Below are 21,797 nucleotides of genomic sequence, written 5' to 3' on the forward strand. Positions count from 1 at the left end.
TCACAGGAAATTTGCACAGACAATGCATATTCTATGAGAAAAAATCTATAGGTGGTTGCTCGACCCTGTCTTTCTCTATGTTACCAGTGTTTTCGAATCATCCCAGTAGAATTTCATACTATGGATCTCCAACAGATGTTTCAATAAGATTAGTTTCAAATAACATTCTTTTTATGTTTTTCATTTACCTAATTTCTGGGTATCTTCTGCCATCAATTTCCACAAGAAAAACAACAACAATTAGACAATTTAGATCCATGAAGTTTATTAATAGTTTAAAAGTTTTCTGACTTCTCAGAATTAAAGTATATGCTCATATAGGCATTTTCTTGTGAGCATTAAACATATGGAGAAGTTAGCTTCAATATATGCAGCTTTGGAGTTTAGACTAGAAGCTCTCTAAGTCCTTTATGGTTCTCTTATTTATAAGGTTCTGGATTCTTTTCCAATGTCCTGTTTCTGTCTAAGATCTGTTTTTTGTTTGGTTTGGTTTTTACAAGCCACGCTTGTACTCCAGATAAACATCCCTCCTCCCCCACTAGAATTTTTTTTTCAACCAAGATACTTGAACTATGAATCAGTCTGGTAACGATAAAAAACTAAATTGGATCAAAGATCTTACAACAATAAGATGATGAAGAGTATTCTGATCCTTCTTTTGCCAGGTGCCACATGCAGCTACGTGACTCATCCAGGTTTCTAACTGCATATGAGTGTCTGCTGTGAGTGTTTCTTGATGCTTAGCGGCAGTCTGACAGATCTCCCATGGGCTATATCTTATATTAGTTGTCTCTGCCATAGCCCCACAATTCTAAAATTAAAATATGGTTAGCGATGATGTTTTCTACTAAAAAATGACGTTTGCCTATAGCCGGTGAGATCTAAGCAAAATTGCAAAGATCTTAGACACAAGTCAGTACTATAATCTAGATAATGAACTGGAAAAGTTGCTCATGGGGCATAGAGTTCAAAGAAGGGCTCTTGGTTTCCTTTTTGCCAATTGAATCACAATACCTAGATTCTTGGAGCAAATTTCCTCCTAGTTTTAGGTTAGGGCACTGATACCTTGGCTGCCTGTCTTTCTTCCTTTCTTCTCACTCTTCCATCTCTTACCTTTGTTAGAATGTCTGGTCTGTCCCTATCATCTATATCTAAAAAAAGAAAGAAAGAAAGAAAAAAAAAATAGAAGCCAGTTCTACTTCAAGATCCTATTTTATTCATATTTATTTTTCCTGGTAGCTTACAGTGCAATCATTGGTGCAGAGTAAGAAGCAATAAAGTTTGTTAATTTTGTATCCCCACGTGTTACCTGTGGAAGTGGGGTTCTTGCATAGAAGGATGAGTGATCTCTATTTTGTGGAATTAAACCCCTGGGTTTCCACTGTCCCATTTCCTTCCGTTCCGCCATAGAAAAAGTTCAATCTTGTCTTCAGCAGGGCAAGAATTAAGGCCACGCCCAGAGTCTCCACTCCATAATAAAGCACAGTGCAGTCCAGCATCCTATGTGTGGAGTCTGCCTGGCCCTGGGCCAAGCAGCTACTTAAGACCACATGGCAGGCCAATGCGAGGGGCGACTGCAGGTCACAAAACAAGGGAATGCAAAGGCAAGAACAAAACAAAAGAGAGAGAACACTTTGCCTTGGGAATTTTACCCTTCTAAGAATATGCGTGCTTGCAGTGGCTCCACCCTTCTAGCCAATTTATTGTTTTCCAGGCTAGACTGACAGGCAAGCACTTCCCTATGTGACCCCAACTTCCTTGCACCTACTAGTATATCCCTCTTTGTTTGATCCCTTCCCCCAGTGATCTGCAGGGAATGGGTTGGTGGTTCCCCGGGAGCCTGAAGCTGTAGCTTCCTGGTGAAGCTGTCCTGATGACCATGCTGACAATGCTGGCTTCCCCTTTGCTCTGTTCCTATTATTAATATTAATAAATTAACTAATTATAATGATAAAAATTGAATTTAACATTTTTGGCAAAAGTTATTCTCTTTCCCCAAGCAGTCCATTCAACTGAGAGGAAGTGATGAGCTTTCCTGAGGAAGTAGCATGTTACTAAACTGGGAACTATATCTTATTCCTCTCCTAGTTCTTCCATTTCTGAGCTGCAAGCCAGAATTACTTGCTATAAGCATGCATACATGAATGGCTTACAAGGTTTTATAAAGTGTCTTAAAGTGTTTTCTGAAGTATAAAATTTAATGTTAATAAAATGGGTATAGTTATTGAAATATCTCATAATATTTAATAGCTATGAGGATAAGATTTGAAACCAAAAGGTCCAAGAAATCATCTGTGTTTCTTGAATGCAAAATGGCATGATATATTATCTATTTCATAGGACATTTAGGTTAAAATAAAATAATAAATGGAAAGTACTTTAATATGGTGTATGGAATATAAGAACCCAGCAATTATTATGATAGTTGTTGCATTGTTACAACTTTAAGCAGCAAATTAATCAGATTTGTTAGTTTCACTTATATTCTAGGGCAGGTGAAAAATGAAGTACTGTCACATCAATATTCTGAGTCTGCTCAGAGAATATTAGAAGTTTTACACAGCCTTTGACAAATTATCTGATAATGACATTTGCTAATGTCAAAATTGCCCCACAGAATAGAATATCTAGAAATAAACTTCAATTTATGCAATTGATAGCATTTAAAAAATTTTGTTTGTAAATTTGTACTCGGTGAGATAGATAATACATCAGTAAATCACCAAACTGGGAAATATGAGATGAAGGTCTGATGGGTTATGTCATCTCACCTCCATACAATTCAGTTTCTCAGTGTTCAGAATGATCTTTACCTGTGTTATCTTCAAAGTGATTGCTAACCTTCTATGTATCCATGTGTATATATGAAAGAAGGCAGACAGGAACTCTAAGCATTTCTAAATTTTTATTATAATATTTTCTTTGACACATAACTTATTTAGATTTAAAATTTTTTAAAAATATTGAGATACTTAAATTTATAATTTTATCTTTAGGCTCCAATTTAACTGCACAGTGTGATTGCAAATACAACCTGAATGAAAATCATTCTGTTGAAAACTTTTAGACTTGCTTTATAGTATATCTGTTCATCTCTAATTATGGAAATGCTACTGAGATAACATAACTAAGGCCTTTTGGATCTTTTTACAATATTTAAGCTGATAGCCATAGTGGGCTTCACTCAGTGGATAGAGCATTGGCCTGCAGACCAAAGGGTCCCAGGTTTGATTCCTGTCAAGGGCACAGACCTCAGTTGCAGGCTTCTCCCTAGCCTGGGTCTTGAATGGGGTACATGCAGGAGGACACCAATGAATGTGTGTCTCTCACATCGATATTTCTCTCTGTCTTTGCCTCTCTCTTCCACTCTCTCTAAAAATCAATGGAAAAATATCCTTGGGTGAGGATTAAAGAAACAAAACAAACAATAGCTAACCTGATACAATATTCAGTGATTTAAAAATTTCTTTATATCTCTCCTTAGATAAACTAATGCCTCTCTTATGAGACATAGAAATGTCCAGAAGAAACTACACTGAAGTGACAGAATTTATTCTCTTGGGCCTAACAAGTCGTCCAGGGTTGCAAGTTGCTTTTTTTGTGCTGTTCCTCATGGTCTACATAGTCACTGTGATAGGAAATGTGGGCATGATTGTTTTAATCAAAATTGATTCTCGACTCCACACTCCCATGTACTTCTTCCTCTCAAGTCTGTCTGTTCTAGATCTGTGTTTCTCCACAAATGTCACCCCTAAAATGCTAGAAAATTTCTTATCAGAGAAGAAGACCATCTCATATGCAGGTTGCTTGGTGCAGTGCTATATCGTCATTGCTGTGGTCCTCACAGAGCACTGCATGTTGGCTGTCATGGCATATGACCGCTACATGGCTATCTGTAATCCACTGCTCTACAGTAGCAGGATGTCCAAGAGTGTCTGCGTCCGCCTGGTCATTGTTCCTTATGTCTATGGCTTCCTCCTTAGTGTGATGGAGACCTTGAGGACCTACAACCTCTATTTCTGTGGTGCTAATGAAATTAATCATTTCTACTGTGCTGATCCTCCTCTTATCAAACTAGCATGTTCTGACACCTACAGCAAAGAGCTATCGATGTACATAGTCGCTGGCTACAGCAACGTCCAGTCCCTCCTGATCATCCTCACATCCTACATGTTCATCCTTGTTGCCATTCTTAGAAGCCGTTCTGCAGAAGGAAGAAAAAAAGCTTTCTCCACATGTGGCTCCCACATGACAGTGGTCACAATCTTCTATGGAACCCTCTTCTGCATGCATTTGAGACGTCCCACAGAGGAGTCGGTGGAACAGGGCAAAATGGTGGCTGTGTTTTACACCACAGTGATCCCCATGCTGAACCCCATGATCTATGGCCTCAGGAACAAGGATGTGAAAGACGCATTGAGAAAAGCAATCTGGAGACAAAAATTGGGGAAATAAAAGTGCTCAACTGTCATTAAAAATATTTCTGGACATAGCAAGATATGATACTATTGAGTTAGACATCTCTTTTTAAGCAAGTTTTATACAATACATTTCTCACATTTTGTGTCAGGTAGCTGATGAAGTTAAAATTCTCTGAACAAGTGCTTGAAAAATGGGAAGAATAAGAAGTAACATTTAGGCAATTCATACACATTCCTATATCGGCTAGTGTCATTTCTTACAGGAAAAAAAATAGTGGTTTAAACAAATCTAAATTTTCACTTCGTTTTGTTTTTCTGTCAGGTAAAAAAAAAAATCTGGAAGTAAGCAGTCTCCAATTTGCATGCCAGCTTTATTAGATTTGGTCTCTGAGTTCTTTACAGCTTGTTTTTTTTTTTTGGTTTTTGTTTGTTGTTGTTGTTGTTGTTTTTTAAAGATGGCTTGCATTCCTACAGTCACTTTAGGATGCACAATGGCTGCTCTGAAGGCAGCCCACATGTGCAAATGGTTCAGATGTTCTAAATGTTCTTTGCAATATGTTTCCTCAGATCTTTGTGGCCAACTTAATCATAATCTCAAACCTCCCTGCAAGAGAGTTTAGGAAACTTTTATTCCAGGACACGGTGTCAGGCTAACACATAGGGTTCTACCATCTCCTTTTTGATGAATAGCAATCTACAACTCACTTTTTCAAAATAACCTCACTTTCAAATTTTACTCATTTAAGTAATGATTACCTAACCCCCTTCCAATGATTCCCAATACTTGAATTGAGTAACACTTTATTTCATAGGTGATGGGAGGATCTTAGATACCTGATGACATCTCCACAAATGTCCTTGAGTGAAATCTCTTTTAAAATATTTTGTCACATAAAACTTTTTTCTCAGAGTCTCAATATTACAACTAAGTAAGCTTTTGTTTTCTTTTTGCAGAATTATAAAAATGCCTTCATGGATGTGCTTTCTAAATGCATTTGGCTGTTTTAGAAATCAAGATTTCATAAAAGATTGTGTTTTCTTTATGTAGGCTAATGATACTAATTAATTCAATAAACTTTATATGTGAACATACTTAGTATCCTATGGTATACATTTAAGATCCTATTTATTTCTTACCTTATGATGACTATTAGAAGGTAATAACACAATCTTGTTGTTTTGGAATTTAGAGTGTGTTTCCATAAATATTTATAATCAAGTTATTTTTAGAAAATTTGGGGGAAATGTGGAAATATATTTACTCTTTTTCCCTCCTCAAGTCCATAAAGACTATGATATAATATAACATATACCCCAGTCATATAGTGAAAATGAAATTCCTTTTGGGTCAGAAATTGAGATTTTTGGTTTACTCTGTTAATAGTTGTTGGGCAATAAAATTAGGTAATTAACAGTATAACCAGAATCAAATTCTGGAATCAGGAATCTATTCAGAGGTGGGGCACAGACCCTCACCCCCCCAACCTTGCAGGGGCCTGAACCCTCACCCCGTCTGAGTGAGGTCTCCTGCCCCCATGGCTGCTTTGCTTCCCACGCCCAGCTCAGATCGGGACACAGGTGATAGACAGGGACTTGGCCCAGCTCAGATTGGGACCCAGGTAACAGACAGAGACTTGGCCGACAGCAGCTGCCCTATATCTAAATCCAGCCTAGCACCAGGAATTCTCAGGGCCTACTCAAGAATGCAAATAATCCTTTCCACTAATATTTACAGGGTAAACTAAGATTGTTGGTAGAGTATTAAGTTTGACAGTAAAATAATAATCAAGTTTTCAGATTAATTTAAATAGGCTAATTGAAATAAGTGAATATTCAAGAAAATTTAATTGTACTGGACAAAAAGCTATTCCTAATGTGGTAACTAAAATTTCTATTGGTAGTTCATCTCATGGTAAAATTCCTGAACATGCAATGATACTAAAGCAGTCATATTTTTGTCAAATATTTTTTGATTTATTGAGTGTGACCTTGAGTAAGGAACCATTTTCTAAGACTTGTTTTGGGTTTTCGTGTTTTTTGTGTTTGTTTTTTTTCTATAAAAATGGCAGTAATACAATTACCTAAGAAGGTAATTATGAGAATTAGATTAAATTAAATTAGCAGTGTCTGGCATGTGTTAACTTTAATAAATGCTATAATGTTGCTATGATTAAGTTTCTAGTTTTCCTTCCTTATAAACTGAGTAAGTTGAAGCATATATATTTTTCCTGCTTCCAGAAGCTACAATTTTAATTATAAGGAATAATATTATTTCTTCTTTCTCTGGAAAAGCCAAATGGCATAGACTCTGAGTACAGAATATAAGATAACCTTATTCAAGTTGAGTAACACCATCACCAAATTTAGTGTGATGCAAACTCAAAACAAATATTGTTATTTGATCCTAGACATATCCCAAACAACTTGAGTTTGAGGGGAAATAAAATTGTGCAATTCTGTTATTGAAAAAATAAAACTCAACAGTCAACTCTTCCTCTAGAGATATTGCCTCCCCCAGAGTCATTTCTAGGAGAAGCTTCTTAATTGCTTCTTTTTTTTTTTTTTTTTTTTTACTAAGGCAAAGATTTAAAGGAAATGTCTCTATGGACCTCCAGTTTCTCTTTTGCCTGGTGTATATAAGTTGTTTTCCATCTCTTACATAGCGTTCACTTTTCAACTCTGCATCCTTCCTGGAGATAAAATTTCTCTTCATTCTCAGGTTGGTATAAAAATGAATCTGCCTAGAACTGTCAGATGAAAGTTGTATATTGGATTTTTTTATTAATTAACATTAATTATTCCATATATGTTATCTGTGTGTAGGTGTGTTATTTGTATATGTGAAAGAGACAGAGAAATGAGGGAGAGAGAGAATTTTTCTATAGAGATTTGATTATTTGATTATTACAAACTATTAATGGAAGCTATAATTTTCAGGAGTTTATTTAGTAACAATTGTCCTTTGTATATTTATTGTGTGTTAATGTGTAATATCTCTTTCATGCTCATAAGTACACAATGTAATATCTCTTTCATGCTCATAAGTACACAATGAAATGCTCATAAGTACACAATAATAATACTATTATTGCTGTTACATCATATTAAGGCATAGAGAAACTAAAAACACAAAAAATAAAACCTTCCCAAGTGCATAAAATGTCAATGAGCTAGAATTCAACCAGACAATAGAAACATAATTTTTAAACTTTATACTTAATATTTTTCTCATTCCTGGTCCTTTGGGGGAAAATCTATATCTATTGGAAATTTATTTTGAAAAACGAAGTGTTACAATCTAGAAAATTTGTGTATATATTTTTCCTTTAAATGGTGAAGAAAATACTGTAAGTGCTTCTAAGATCCCCAAATTCTCTATTTCTTCCCAGACTTCATACCCCCTAAGACCAGACCTAACCACTCCATTTTCCCTGTCAGTTCATCATAGCTGTTACCTGGTTAACCACCACTCAGGTTTTCATGTATTTAGCTTTTGCAAAATACCAACACCACCATCTTTTTATACTTCCTTTTGTGATGAATCATCTGAGGTACTGTGCAATCAGATCTGAATTTCCAAATAAGAATTTCTCTCTTGCTAATCTTTAAAAAATGCATAAGGGTGAGCAGCTCCTTATCTTACTTACTTTTGAGTCTCTAGAACATAACAGTGGATGACACCTAGTAGATTATAATTACATGTTAGATACGCCAAAGAGTTCGTATGCAGGGAATATGTATGAATGTGTATAAGTGGTTCACATTTTTCACTTGGTTTTGATGATGACTGTGATTAGTTTGTCCCACTTCAGTTTAAGTTAAGTACAAGTGTGAGGTTAGATTCAAAATATATTTTTATCTGACATTTATGGATGAGTTATTTGATTAAATGGCTATCATTTCTAATCTTGGAGAATATCCTATATAATAAAAAGCTAATGTGCTAATTAGGCCAAACAGCAGAACAACCATCCAGACAACTTTCTGGACGAAGCCAGGGCTGCAAAGGCCAAGCTCCTTGCATGAATTTTGTGCATCAGGCCTCTAGTACTTACAATAAGAAAAGGTGAAATAAAATTTATTTTTGACTTGTGGTTAAAAGAGAAGTATAACTCTCCATAAATATCTTAAAAATATGAAACTACCAAACATGCCAGCATTAGAAATGAAGGATGTCTAAAAGGTAGTCTTGGAATTTTGGCTACTCACAATATTTAGTACTAGCATGTTTCAATAACAATATTTTGCATAACTGTTATGTAATGGGCCTGAGAACTTATTATTCTTAGTGACCTTTAGAGAGCCTGTTGCATAACAACTGCTCATAGAAGATTTTCTGAAAATAATGACAAAAGGCAGTCATAGCTATGTAATAAAAAAAATAATGAAAGCAGACATGATAAAAGTATAAATTAATAAATAATCAATACCTGATTTTTAAATTTATTTCCTTTTTGTTATCACAGAGATTTGTAACTAACATTGACCTAGAACTGAGAAAATGCTCAATTTCACTGATGTGAAAGAGTTTATTCTTTTGGGACTAACTAGTCATCGGGAATGGCAAGTTCTCTTCTTCATCATTTTTCTTGTGGTCTATATTGTCACCATAGTGGGCAATATTAGCATGATCATGTTAATTAAGGTCAGTCCACAGCTCGATAGCCCCATGTACTTTTTTCTCAGTCATTTGTCATTTGTTGACGTGTGGTTTTCTTCCAATGTAACCCCTAAAATGTTGCAAAACCTTTTATCAGAGACAAAAACTATTTCTTACACTGGTTGTCTGGTACAGTGCTTCTTCTTCATCGCCCTTGTCCACGTAGAAATTTTTATTCTTGCTGTGATGGCCTTTGATAGATACATGGCTATTGGGAAACCTCTGCTCTATGGCAGCAGAATGTCAAGGGTTGTCTGTATTCGACTGATCTCTTTCCCTTACATATATGGTTTTCTGACTAGTCTGGCAGCAACATTATGGACTTATGGCTTGTACTTCTGTGGAAAAATTGAGATCAACCACTTCTACTGTGCAGACCCACCGCTTATCAAAATGGCTTGTGCTGGGACCTTCGTCAAGGAGTATACCATGATCATTCTTGCAGGCATTAACTTCACCTATTCCCTGACTGTAGTTATCATTTCCTATCTGTTCATTCTCATTGCCATCCTACGGATGCACTCAGCAGAAGGGAGACGGAAGGCATTTTCCACCTGTGGGTCCCACTTGACAGTGGTCATCATATTTTATGGGACTCTTATTTTCATGTATCTCAGACGTCCTACAGAGGAGTCCGTGGAGCAGGGGAAAATGGTGGCTGTGTTTTACACCACAGTGATCCCCATGTTGAACCCCATGATCTACAGTTTGAGGAACAAGGATGTTAAAGAAGCCACAAGCAAAGTGATGAGCAGAATATGTGTAACCAAATAAAATAAAATTGAGTTAATCTTGTCTTCTATGTTTCATAAGTATTTGTTTGTCAGCAGGTAATGGCTCAGGACATAGTTAAAGACTTTTTACAAAAGGTCTGTGCATTGAAAAGAAAAAAATAGAAAAATATTCAAATTCAAAGAAATGAAAGTAGATTGACCCATTCCTGTTGATGTAAGTAGAGAAGATAACTAAAATTTTATAAATTAACTAATCAAAAGGTTATTTGAGCCAAAGTTCGGAAGTACACTAACTGAAATTGTTCAAATACTTAGCTAGGATGAAAAGATTTCTTCTTATTTAAAATGCAGTAGATGAATTTTGGGAAAAATCAATTTGCTTTCTTGGAGAGTAAATTGGGGCAGAAAAATATTTTATTTAATGTTCTAGAATGAGATCATAAAATGGTCTCGCTAGAAGTTGTGAGATTGTGTGATATTTCATGCCTTTATTGTGAGTCAGGTCTGTTCAGCAACAACTACTTTGAAAATAGCAATCCTATTGCATTTAATCCCTTTTCAATTTTTTTTTGTTTTGTTTTTAAGAGACACAACATGATTCCAATAACTGCTATAATTTAACCAAAAGTTGCCTGACACCAGACTGCACTTCCATGTGCCCCTGCCAACAGTCTTCAGTCTGAATAAAGTGGGTAGAATTAGTAGATGGATGTGCCATTTTGAAAGCACAATGCTCTATTCTTCTTAATAAATAAAATGATATTTATGTGTAATATTTTGCACATCTGTGATGATATAGTACTTAAATATTTAAAAATAATTTTTCTATCTGCAAGAAATAAAGTATTTACGGTGGTTTCTTTCTTGTTCACAATACCGTGCCCTGCCATGATAATATTAACATAATTTGGTATCTCTCTTGTACCTCATGTCACAAAGTACAAGCATGAGGCAAAGACTTTACAAATTGACTTCCTTAACGATTCTTTGTCTTCAGATAAATAAATAAATAAATAAATAAACAAATAAATAAATAAATAAATAACTGGATGTTTTGATGTTGACAATACATAGCTACAGAAATGTAAGTCAGATTTAAACTACACATTTAAGTAGCTATAAATTTATCTGCAAATATGTAAATATAAAATGAGATCCATGCAATATGAGAACAAATGTTTTTCCTTGTATGTTTTTGAGTTTTCTTATCCCTAAGCAAAATAAAAAATGTGTATGAATTCATTTCCAGATAAACACACAGATATCATGGGCAACACATTAAAACTATTCACATATAAACAAATTGCTATTTTAGATTAAATTGTAGTATTACTGTGTCTCTAATGACAAAACTTAAACTCCCTAAAGAATTTAAGATCTAACTTACCTTACTTAATGTTACTTGGCAGTGAGATTTAAACCATTTATTGGAGAACTCTTGATAGACTATGTTATGATATATTTCATAATATGATTTTGATGCATTTTAATACTTTGTAATTTGTTAGCATGTGGTTATGTATGATCTTTGTAACCTCTTTTTTCCCCCAAAGGTGAAATGCTTTGTCAATTGATTTTTGGAGAGTTACTTTTGTTTTACATGAAGAATGATGAGGCCAAGGTCAATGGTTAAATCATGTTCCTGGTCTGAGTTTCCAAATTTTTAATTAATTTGTGGGTGACCTTGGAAAATTCAACTCTTATTATTCCTCTAGCTAATTCTTAGGATGTAGTCTTTGATCTCCAAGGCCTATTCTGGTTCATAATTTCCATGAGTTGGCAGCACTGAATTTTGCCATTAGCTGAAAATTCAGGATATTTCTGTAAAATACTTTTTGAAATAGATTTTTATTGTTACACTAGAGGCCTGTTGCATGAAGATTCATGCAATAATAGGCCTTCCTTCCCCTGGCTTCACTCCTGGCCACCCGGGAGCCTGCAAGTCCTCGCTCCGGGCTGCAGCACTGCTCCTGTAGCTCCCTCCACCCCCAGCCCTCCCCCTCATAGCAGGCATCCTGCCCCACCCAGCTGCTCTGCCTGCATATGCAAATTAACCCACCATCTTTGTTGGGTTAATTTGCATACTCACTCCTGATTGGCTGATGGGCGATGCAGAGGTACGGTCAAATTGCATAATTCTCTTTTATTAGTGTAGATGTATTTCTACATCTACCCACTTCATTATATTTAATCATCTCCTACACACAGTGTATTTGTCTCTGACTCTTTCTATAACACACACACACACAAACACACATACACACACACACACACATTTTCTTCTTTTCAAAGCTACATTTTCATGAAAGAGTGTATATTGCATCATAATAGCCTGGTGCCCAAAAGTTCATCTGATGTATTTTATCTGTAATAAATTAGAAAGAACTCAGGAGTTCTGGGTACTTGGGCACTGAAGAATTCAGAATAAAACTTTGCCTGAGCACAATTATGTCAGTAACTGTTCAGAGGGAAAACTGCATAAATAATTAAAAATTTTTTTCTAGTGTGTCATATGAGGCAGGCATTATGCTACGAATTATCCCTGTGTCATCTGAGGTCATTAAGTCACACTGTAATATAGTAGTTACCCAATTCTACAGGTGAGTACTGAGGCTGAGAATTGTTACTTTTCCACGGTCACATAGTTACAGTGGTTAGAGCCAAGGTTTGATTCCTGACCTGTCTGACTTCAAAGTTGATGCTCTGACTCTCAGAATAGTTTAAACTCCATGAGTCAAATTGCTGTACTATAATTGAATTCTTCACCAAGACCATTACTTGTACCCATTCTCCCTAAGTGTTTCCAAGTGATCTATAGTTTTGATGAATCTGGCATCTATAAAAAACACCATGAGATACAAGATGCTATGATCATATATCCTGACAGATGGTGTCTATTGGACATGTACACAACAGAAAAGAAAGTGACTGACCAAAATTTTACATGACGCAAACCAAGAATATTTTTCTGACATGCATAATTGCTAAGTGTGGATAAAAGAGGGCAGAACACATGGGAAGGTGAGACAGATTATATCACGATATCAAAATTTTTGATTTCTTAATTTAACTAAAAAAATTATTCTTCCAATTAACACCCCTTAGCTTCTCCTACTCTTGAAATGTTTCTAGAATTGGAATCATTATTCCTTTCATAATTACCTGGATAGTTCCTTGGGGAGATGCTCTCAATGTTCCAAATTCTATTATAAATAGTAAAAAAGTATCATCTGCTGTTCTCCTCTGATGAAGGTAGGTCTGCAAATGGTATTTTATACAATACAGATGAATGCAGTAAAATCTATTATTTTTATACCTATTTTGAAGAGAAGACTAAAACCTTATTTGTAGACTTATTTGTTATTACAGTGTTTAATTTTGTGAAATTATATTACTGGCAAATATTTTTATTTCTATTCAGATTTTATTCATAACTTCATAAGAATGACCTTGTTACAATGGGGATTTACAATTTTTTATTGCTCATTTAAAAAATATTGGTTTTTAGAGAGAGAAAGGGAGAAGGAGTGTGAGATAGAAACCTCAATGATGAGATAGAATCATTGACCAGTTGCCTCCCTGCATGCCCCCACTAGGAATCTAGCCCACAACCTGGGCATGTGCCCTGACGAGGAATTGAAACATGATCTCCTAGGTCAGTGGTCGGCAAACTGCGGCTCGCGAGCCACATGCGGCTTGCGAGCTATGGTTTGCCGCTCTGTTGACTAATGAGTTTGCCGACCACTGTCCTAGGTTCATAGGTCGAACCTCAACCACTGAGCCACACCGGCCAGGCTATTCCTCACTTTTTCACCCATTTATTCTTCTCTGCAAATTTCATTGATTTGCACATTGTTGTCTTAAAATATATGTAAGTAAAGTTTGAGGATATTGTGTCCTTGAAGATGATTGCACCAGTAATTTTTCTTCATGAAAAATTCCTAAAAGGTTAATAAAAGATAATTTGTTTTTTTATTTATAAATTGCACATTCTATACTCACAATTGTTTTTATAGATGATGAACACTTGTGTAATAAGTTGACTCTATCTCCGAAGTGACTAGTCATCTGCTCCTGGGTCTATGGGATCCCCTAACAATGGAAAGGTAGAGAGAAGCAGTGGTCTATCTTTGTAGCTCAGCCTGCTCTAGGGTCATACAAAGCTCTGTCCATCAGGGATAAGTTATTAAAGGGATAAATTTCTTCATGCTTGGAGGGTAATCAAACTAAATTTTAAATATGTAGAAATAGAATAATAAATTATCAAAGAGGTGGCAATATAAGGTTGTTAAGGTAACCATGCTGCTGTTAAATTAATTGGTTTGTACCCCAAGTCTGTTCAATTAGCAGATGTCTGACACATGAAGACTTTCCTAGCCTGTAAGTGCACTAGTTTCCTCATTTGTAAAGTGACAATTCTAATGTTTCATAACCTTTGCATGCAAAGGGTTTCATAAGCATTCAATAAAAGTTGATTATTCTTATTAATATTCTAAAGTTGAGATGATTGTCACTAGAAAAATCTATCTTAGAGAGTTTTAATAATATTAGACTATAGTGATATATGAATCTGATTTAGAGATTGGGATGCTTTCTAAATAAATTATATATGTGAATATTTCTGAATATCTGTTCTATGTAACATCCAACCTTGGCATTTTAAAGAGTTCCAAGATGAATGAGACAAATACCAGAGAGGTAGTGATTATGTAGAGGAAGAGAAATATACATATTGCACAGGGACTGGAACAAAATTAGAGAAGTAGCATTAATTTATGATTTTAGATACTTTGATGCTTTCCATACATTTTATACTTAAAACAATATAGTAGTAGCGTTAACTCAAGTGAAAATCTGTTCATTAGAGAATTTAGGTTCATTGATTGGGGTCAGGAGTCTTTACATAAGAAAATCCCTGACCTTAGCTCTATTGCCCAAACACAGTCTGCAGCTCTCATCTGGGTATTTCCGTACTTGAAAGGAGCCAAACAGCTGAGCTGCAGTAGTGGGGATCTCTAGGAAAAGGAAACTTAGATCAGAACTAAAACTGCAGTGCCTGTTATGTTATGTGCCTAATTCATTTTAAAGATGATATATTTAATTTATGTATTAAACATTTTAGGGGTAAGAAAATAGCTCATAGAGATTAATTAACTTCTCAAAGTTAATTGCCCTGCTACTAATTGGAGGGGCCATGATCTATATATATATAAAAGCCAAGCAATCAGAATGCTGGAACAACTGGTTGCTTTGTCACGCACTGTGGCCCCGATTGGCCCCACTCACCCTGATTGGGGGCAGAGCCGGCTGGCCAATCACCCGTGGCTCCTCCTTCTGGTTGGCCTCACCCCTGATCACCTCTGCCACCCCAATTGGGGTGGGCTGGCTGGACCACACCTGTGCACGAATTCATGCACTGGGCCTCTAGTATAATCATAAAGTTCATGCATTTTTTCATATACAAAGGAAGGCTTCTAGTAACACTCTTTTTCAACATGCCAAGCTACTATTTCCTCTTATGAGCTTTTGAATTTGCACTCACTTCTTCCTTCATATTTCTACACAGCTGGCTACTTCTCACTGACTCAGAAGTCACTTCCTCAGAGAGGTCATTTTGATCACTCTATCTGCACTCTGCCTCCCCTTATTTCTTATTTATTAGTGTGCTGTACTTTTGTCACAGCAATTACACTCCTTAAATGATCTCATTTGCATATTTATCTATTGCTAATTCATTTATTACTAATTCCTTTACAACAACAATAAAGGATAATGCAAGCCAGAATTGTGTATATTTTGCTCACCCTCAGATTTTCAGAATTTAGATTACTTCTAGATGTAACAAACACATCTGACATGTAATTGGCATATATATTTATAAAATTAATTAATGTAAGCAATTACAAAGACCCATTCATAATTCAGTAATACATCCTTTAATTATTATTATTATAGACTTTAAATTCCCAAGTTTGTGCTAATCCTACAATTAGATCTTTGAAAACTCACGGCAAGTTTTTAGTTCTTGGAAGAAGTCAACTGTAGAAGTGCAGTAAAACAGGAAAATATTGTTTGGGAACCTTTCCCTTGCAGTGATGCCAAGTTTGAATATGAATCATAAGCATGGAAATGATAGGTTCTGAAAACCAGTGGAATCTGAAATGAGACATAGTTGTTAATAAAGTTCAGTTACCTGACCTTTACATCTTGGTATTTATCTATTGACATAATTTTGATAGTGGGTGCTGGGTGATTAAACCACTTGCAGTTTACTCTTCTGAAGTAATTGTTCAACTGATAGAGTTGATGCTGTTAAGTTTCTCTCACCTCACCCCTGCAAGTAGTGGCAGCCAAATAAGCATAATGTTAGCTAAACAAAATAAAATACAATCAGAAATCTTGTATCTTGAAAGCATACATCATATGCTGACAAAACACAGGACATATATGTAAATAACTAGATTGTAATACCAATGTATTGAGACACTAGTTGAAGGTTCTGAATACAATTTAATTTTTAAAAATCAATGTACATATGAAGAATATAGAACATTTTTTTGGTAAATCAGTCCTTGTGGGATAGGATTTAACCATTCTTTGAAAACTCTCAGTCTAACTTTAGTCACATTTATTCCCTATGATTTTAACATTAGTGTCATAATCTAGTAAAATATAAATGTCTAATTTTAATAATATGTATTAACAATGAATGTAATTTCCTCTCTTACAGATAAGAAACTGATAAATATTGATGGTAACTACCTATAAGACCTATTAAAGAAAACAATTATGCCCATATATTCTTGGACATTGTGCAAAATCCTCACTGATTTTTAAATTATTTTAATTGACTCAAAAATTTAAGAATAAAACAAATGCATTCATTTAAAAAAATTTCTCCATAGGCCATACAGACTGGGTCTGTGTAAAGACAATGCCAAATTTCACAGATGTGACAGAATTTATCCTTCTAGGGTTGACCAGTCACCAGGAACTTCAAGTTCTCTTTTTTGGGGTGTTCCTAGTAGTTTACATAATAACTCTATTAGGGAATATTGGTATGATCATATTGATCAGTGTCACCCCCCAGCTTCAGAGCCCTATGTACTTTTTCTTGAGTCATTTGTCTTTTGTGGATGTGTGGTTCTCTTCCAATGTCACCCCAAAATGCTGGAAAACTTATTATCAGAGACAAAAAACATTTCCTATGTGGGGTGTTTGGTGCAGTGTTACTTTTTCATTGCCCTTGTCCATGTGGAAGTCTATATCTTGGCAGTGATGGCCTTTGATCGCTACATGGCCATCTGCAACCCTTTGCTTTATGGCAGTAAAATGTCCAGGACTGTCTGTGTTCGGCTCATTTCTGTGCCTTATGTCTATGGATTCTGTTAGTCTAATATGCACACTATGGACATATGGCTTGTACTTCTGTGGAAACTTTAAAATCAGCCACTTCTATTGTGCAGACCCTCCTCTCATCAAGATTGCCTGTGGCGGGGTCTACATCAAAGAATACACGATGATTGTGATTGCTGGAATTAACTTCACATATTCCTTCTCAGTGGTCCTGATCTCCTATACCCTCATTGTAGTAGCTGTGCTACACATGAGCTCTGCTGATGGGAGGAAGAAGGCCTTCTCCACATGTGGGTCCCACTTGACAGCTGTTACCATGTTTTATGGGACTCTCATATTCATGTATCTCAGGCGGCCCACTGAAGAGTCTGTGGAGCAGGGGAAAATGGTAGCTGTGTTTTATACCACTGTGATTCCCATGCTGAACCCCATGATCTACAGCTTGAGGAACAAGGATGTGAAAGAGGCAATCAATAAAGCAATCATCAAGGCCAACTTGAGTCAGTGAAGCTACCACAGATATTTTTGTGGTGTGTTGCTATCATAATAATAAAAGGCCAAGAGTCGTCACGACCAAAAAGACCAAACAACAGGTTACCATGAGATGCATGGAGCACCTCGCAGGCCCTCCCCTGTGGCTCACAGGCTGTGATCACAGCAAAGCTGGCGGCTGGTGGGCAGATGGGTGGGGCGGCGGGAGGGTGGGAGCAGCGAGGCGGGCACGGCAGGCGGGTGGATGGGGCGCACGCAGGTGGGTGGGGCCTCATGATATCGTATGCTGAGCCTCTAGTCTATATATATATAAAACCCTAATATGCAAATAGACTGAACAGCGGAAAAACTGAACAACGGAACAACCGGTCACTATGATGTGCACTGACCACTAGGGGGTGCACGTGGTACATGGCGGGCATCTGAAACAGGCAGCAGAGCATGGAACATGGCGGCATCGGCCATGGCAGGATGGTGGAGCAGGTGAGCGGGGGTGCCAGACCTAGGTGGGGCACAGATCGCTGTCATCAGGGTGAGCCTCTGGTGGTTACTGAAAATTCTTTGCTCCTGCATGCCACAGTCCTGCCTGGCGTTTGCACCTGCTGCCAGCGCCAGCCCCGCTCACAACCACCGCTGGCACCGGAGCCACCACCCGCACCTGCTGCCAGCACCTGGAACAGGCCCCAATCGCTAGGCTCTGTCAGCAGGTGCAAGCAACGGTTGCTGGTCCCAATCACCCCTGAGGGCTTCTCCATCTCCCCCTGCTCCTGAGGGGCAATTGGGTCAGCAGCTGCTGCCCACACCTGTTGATGGTGCCGGCCCTGCTCGCACCCGCTGCTGGTGCCAGCCCCAATTGCTCCGCACCATCAGCGGGTGCAAGCGGGGCCAGCACTGTCAGCAGGTGGGAGCAGTGATGGCAGGAGTGGGGCTGCTGGCAGACAGGGGACTGGGGGCTGTGGCGGGAGGGGCCAGGCAGGGGTGTGGAGGATAGGCCGAGACCTGCCCCTGTGCCCACTGCAGCCTCGCAGACCACCATTCCTTTCAAGGTGCATGAATTCATGCACTGGGCCCCTAGTCTACTATAAATGTTCAGGCATAAAAATCCTAGCTCAGAAAAGATGTTCTGATGACAACTCTTACATACAATAAGAGGTCCAATCTCATATGGTGATGCTTTATCCTATGAATGGACTCTAATGATGAAACCTGCTTTATTCTATATATGCAACCATATTATTGAATCTGAAATATTAGTGTCATTCACAGTGTATATAAAATTGTGCTAAGTGTAGTCACTGGAAGAACTCATGAATAAGTTTAGATAGATACATGTTAGTTTGTAGGTGCCCTAGTTGAAATCAAACATGATTTCCTAGGATATATTTTATATACAAATACTCCTCCGCCTAGGTTTCAAATGAAATATATAAATTTATGAGAAAAAATAAGTAAGAATACATCTTTTTTTCTATGACTACAGGATGTTGATGGAGCCTGATTTACCAAAAAGTATTCTATGGTGTTTATGTACATATGGATTCTAAAAAATGAAATTTTATTTGGAATCTTCAACTAGTATTTCAATATAATCATAAGATTTATCCTCAGTATGCATTGTTTAATAGTTAACATTATTTGTGTTTCAATAATCCATTTAATTACTCTTACTCCTTGCTTTGGATTGTAGCATAAATTTCTTGGTTTTAAAAGGGTTAATTATTTATGGCCCTTTAAATAATTATTTAAAAGGGTTACTATTTATAAAAATTTTCCTACTCTCATCATAATAAAAAAATAAACCAGTATGAATTTTCTGGTACTTAAATCTGACTTTGTCCTATTAAACCTTTGATTGATATGATTTAAAAGTATCACTTGATTACAGTTCTTCCTACTAATATTAAATGTTTTGGTTCTGTATCTTGCAGCTTAAATCAAGCTTTTAGTGCCTAGAGTGAATCAACCAGATAAGAAGCACTGTTCAACTACATTATATTGCTCTGGGCATGAATTCAAATTTAAGTAATACAGGTCAAAATGATATCCCATTGGGTCTGGTTAAAAATCTCCAAAAGCTCACTGCTTAATTTATCTAGATTGGTGCATATACATCCCACTTTATCTACATTCCATTCTTGTTAAATGTAGAATACAAATTTGCCTACCTTTGATGACTGTTGTTAACTTACCAGTATAGAGGTAAGTGGAAGTAAAGTAGAAGTGATTCCTGATGAGTGAGTTTATCCTGTTGTAAGTGCTAATCTAATTAAAAGGGGTACACAACTGAGTATGTGCAGGAGGACTCTGAGAAGCAACACAAAATTGTAGTAATACCACAAGTAAGATGGATTAATTCAGAAACAATATTGGTACTTAGACTAATATACTCATTAAACATGGGCCACTTCCCCTTAAGAATGGACTTGAGGGAAGGCAGCTGGTGAAGGGAGGGGAATTTTCATTCATAACTTTATTTTTTTATTTTCTTTTTAATATATTTTTATTGGTTTCAGAGTGGAAGGGAGAGAGAGAGATAGAAACATCAATGATGAGAGAGAATCATTGATTGGCTGCCTCTCGCATGCCCCCTATTGGGGATCGAGCCCGAAACCGATGCATGTGCCCTTGACTGGAATCAAACCCAGGACCCTTTAGTCCGTAGGCTGACGCTCTATCCACTGAGCCAAACCAGCCAGGGCTCATTCATAATTTTAGAGTCTAAGTAGGGGGGAAAGAGTACTGCTTATTAATATTGGAAGCTATGTTAACAAAGATTTTTTAAAAATGTTTTTAATCCACTCGTATTTGCTTCTAAAGAGTTAGTATCAAGTCTGAAAAGTAAGGTTGCTCAAGGAACAACTATTTTCACAGAGACTGACCTTATAACCTGTCATTCCAAGACCATATTCCAAGGTCTAGTGGTTTTGACCTTGGCCACTCAAACATGTTGCCACTGAAATGGTTGGCCTAGACCCAAACATGAAAGCTACATACTAAAGATCTAATTGCTTTACCCTAGCCCCCAACTCATACTGTTGCCTGAGAAAGAAATACAATCCTATTTTATTGAGGGACTCACTGTATTTTAGGGGATCACTAGTTATAGCACCTAGCCAGTATCCTAATCTTCCTTTCAAGTGTTCTTAAAATACATTCCAGAAATATGATTCTTGTCATCTCACCTCTACTTGCTAGGGAAAATTTCGCTTTAAGGATGCTTAAATCTCCTCAGATACTTGCCTATTATCCTAGTATTGAATAAAGTAAATCTGGTCCTCTGTGTTAACCAGGAGGGGTTAAAAACCCAACCCTCAGGTCTTAGATTTGGGTTATAACCCTTTTGTCTCTCTGCATGATGAGTCCTTAATTTGTCATGGCCTCCAATTGTCCCAACTTCTAGGCCACTTCTCTCTACCAGCATGTTCATATACTTATAAGCTTCATTCTTGGCCTCAGGAATTCTCAGCTATTTTTTCCACACTGTTTGTAGGTATGGATTAAGTGAGCTTCTAACACACATGTTAGCCAACACACATGTTTAGCTATTGTTACTATAGGTTGAATTGTGTCCTTCAAAAAGATGTGTTGAAGTTCTAAGGCCAATTAATTCAGAATGACATGATTTGGAAACAGAGTCATTGGAGATACAATTAGTTAAGATGAGGTCATATTGGACCAGCCCTGCCCCATTCCTACTTCTCACTGGTCCTCACAATGTGGTGGACAGAACACCTGGAAAGGTGACCTTGTCTTTGAGCATACCACTAGCATTTGTCTCCATTGTCCAAGCCTTCATATTCCTCTGAGCCTCCAGGTCCTGATCTCTTAAGTAGGATAGTAGTAATAGTTTTGAAGTGTCAAAAAAGGCATGCAGTGTAGGATTAAGAATTATTGGAAACATTTTTATCAGGAACTATGAGAAGCATTGTTACGTTATGCCTAACCTTGTAAACCCACCCCAAAGGAGACAGATAGCAGACTAGCCATCAAAGCTCCATAGATTCATGCTTCTAAAAGATCTTGGTTGGTCTCATCATCAAACATGCCCCACATTCTCTCTTGCCTTACAAACACAAAGCCTTACAAGTTTCCATGGGTTATAAAAACAAGTTGGTGAAAACAAAATCTGTTTAT

General features: G+C 36.9%; 3 protein-coding genes across 3 annotated transcripts; all 3 read left to right on the forward strand.

Annotated features, from left to right (window-relative positions):
- Positions 1-3,516: 3,516 nt before the first annotated feature.
- On the forward strand, positions 3,517-4,455 carry LOC308258026 (olfactory receptor 5M5-like; the record flags this gene model as incomplete). Its single annotated transcript, XM_080688257.1, has 1 exon — positions 3,517-4,455. The coding sequence occupies one exon, from the start codon at positions 3,517-3,519 to the stop codon at positions 4,453-4,455; it is 939 nt and encodes a 312-aa protein (XP_080544383.1).
- Positions 4,456-8,922: 4,467 nt separating this feature from the next.
- On the forward strand, positions 8,923-9,855 carry LOC308258037 (olfactory receptor 5M3; the record flags this gene model as incomplete). Its single annotated transcript, XM_080688267.1, has 1 exon — positions 8,923-9,855. The coding sequence occupies one exon, from the start codon at positions 8,923-8,925 to the stop codon at positions 9,853-9,855; it is 933 nt and encodes a 310-aa protein (XP_080544393.1).
- Positions 9,856-16,749: 6,894 nt separating this feature from the next.
- Positions 16,750-17,679, forward strand: LOC308258039 (olfactory receptor 5M9-like; the record flags this gene model as incomplete). Its single annotated transcript, XM_080688268.1, is given in 3 exon segments — positions 16,750-16,972; positions 16,975-17,200; positions 17,202-17,679. Coding segments are annotated over 3 exon segments (927 nt in total).
- Between the last annotated feature and the right edge of the window lie 4,118 nt (positions 17,680-21,797).

The sequence above is a fragment of the Plecotus auritus genome (assembly GCF_963455305.1).
Source record: "Plecotus auritus genome assembly, chromosome: 9".
NCBI lineage: Eukaryota > Metazoa > Chordata > Mammalia > Chiroptera > Vespertilionidae > Plecotus > Plecotus auritus.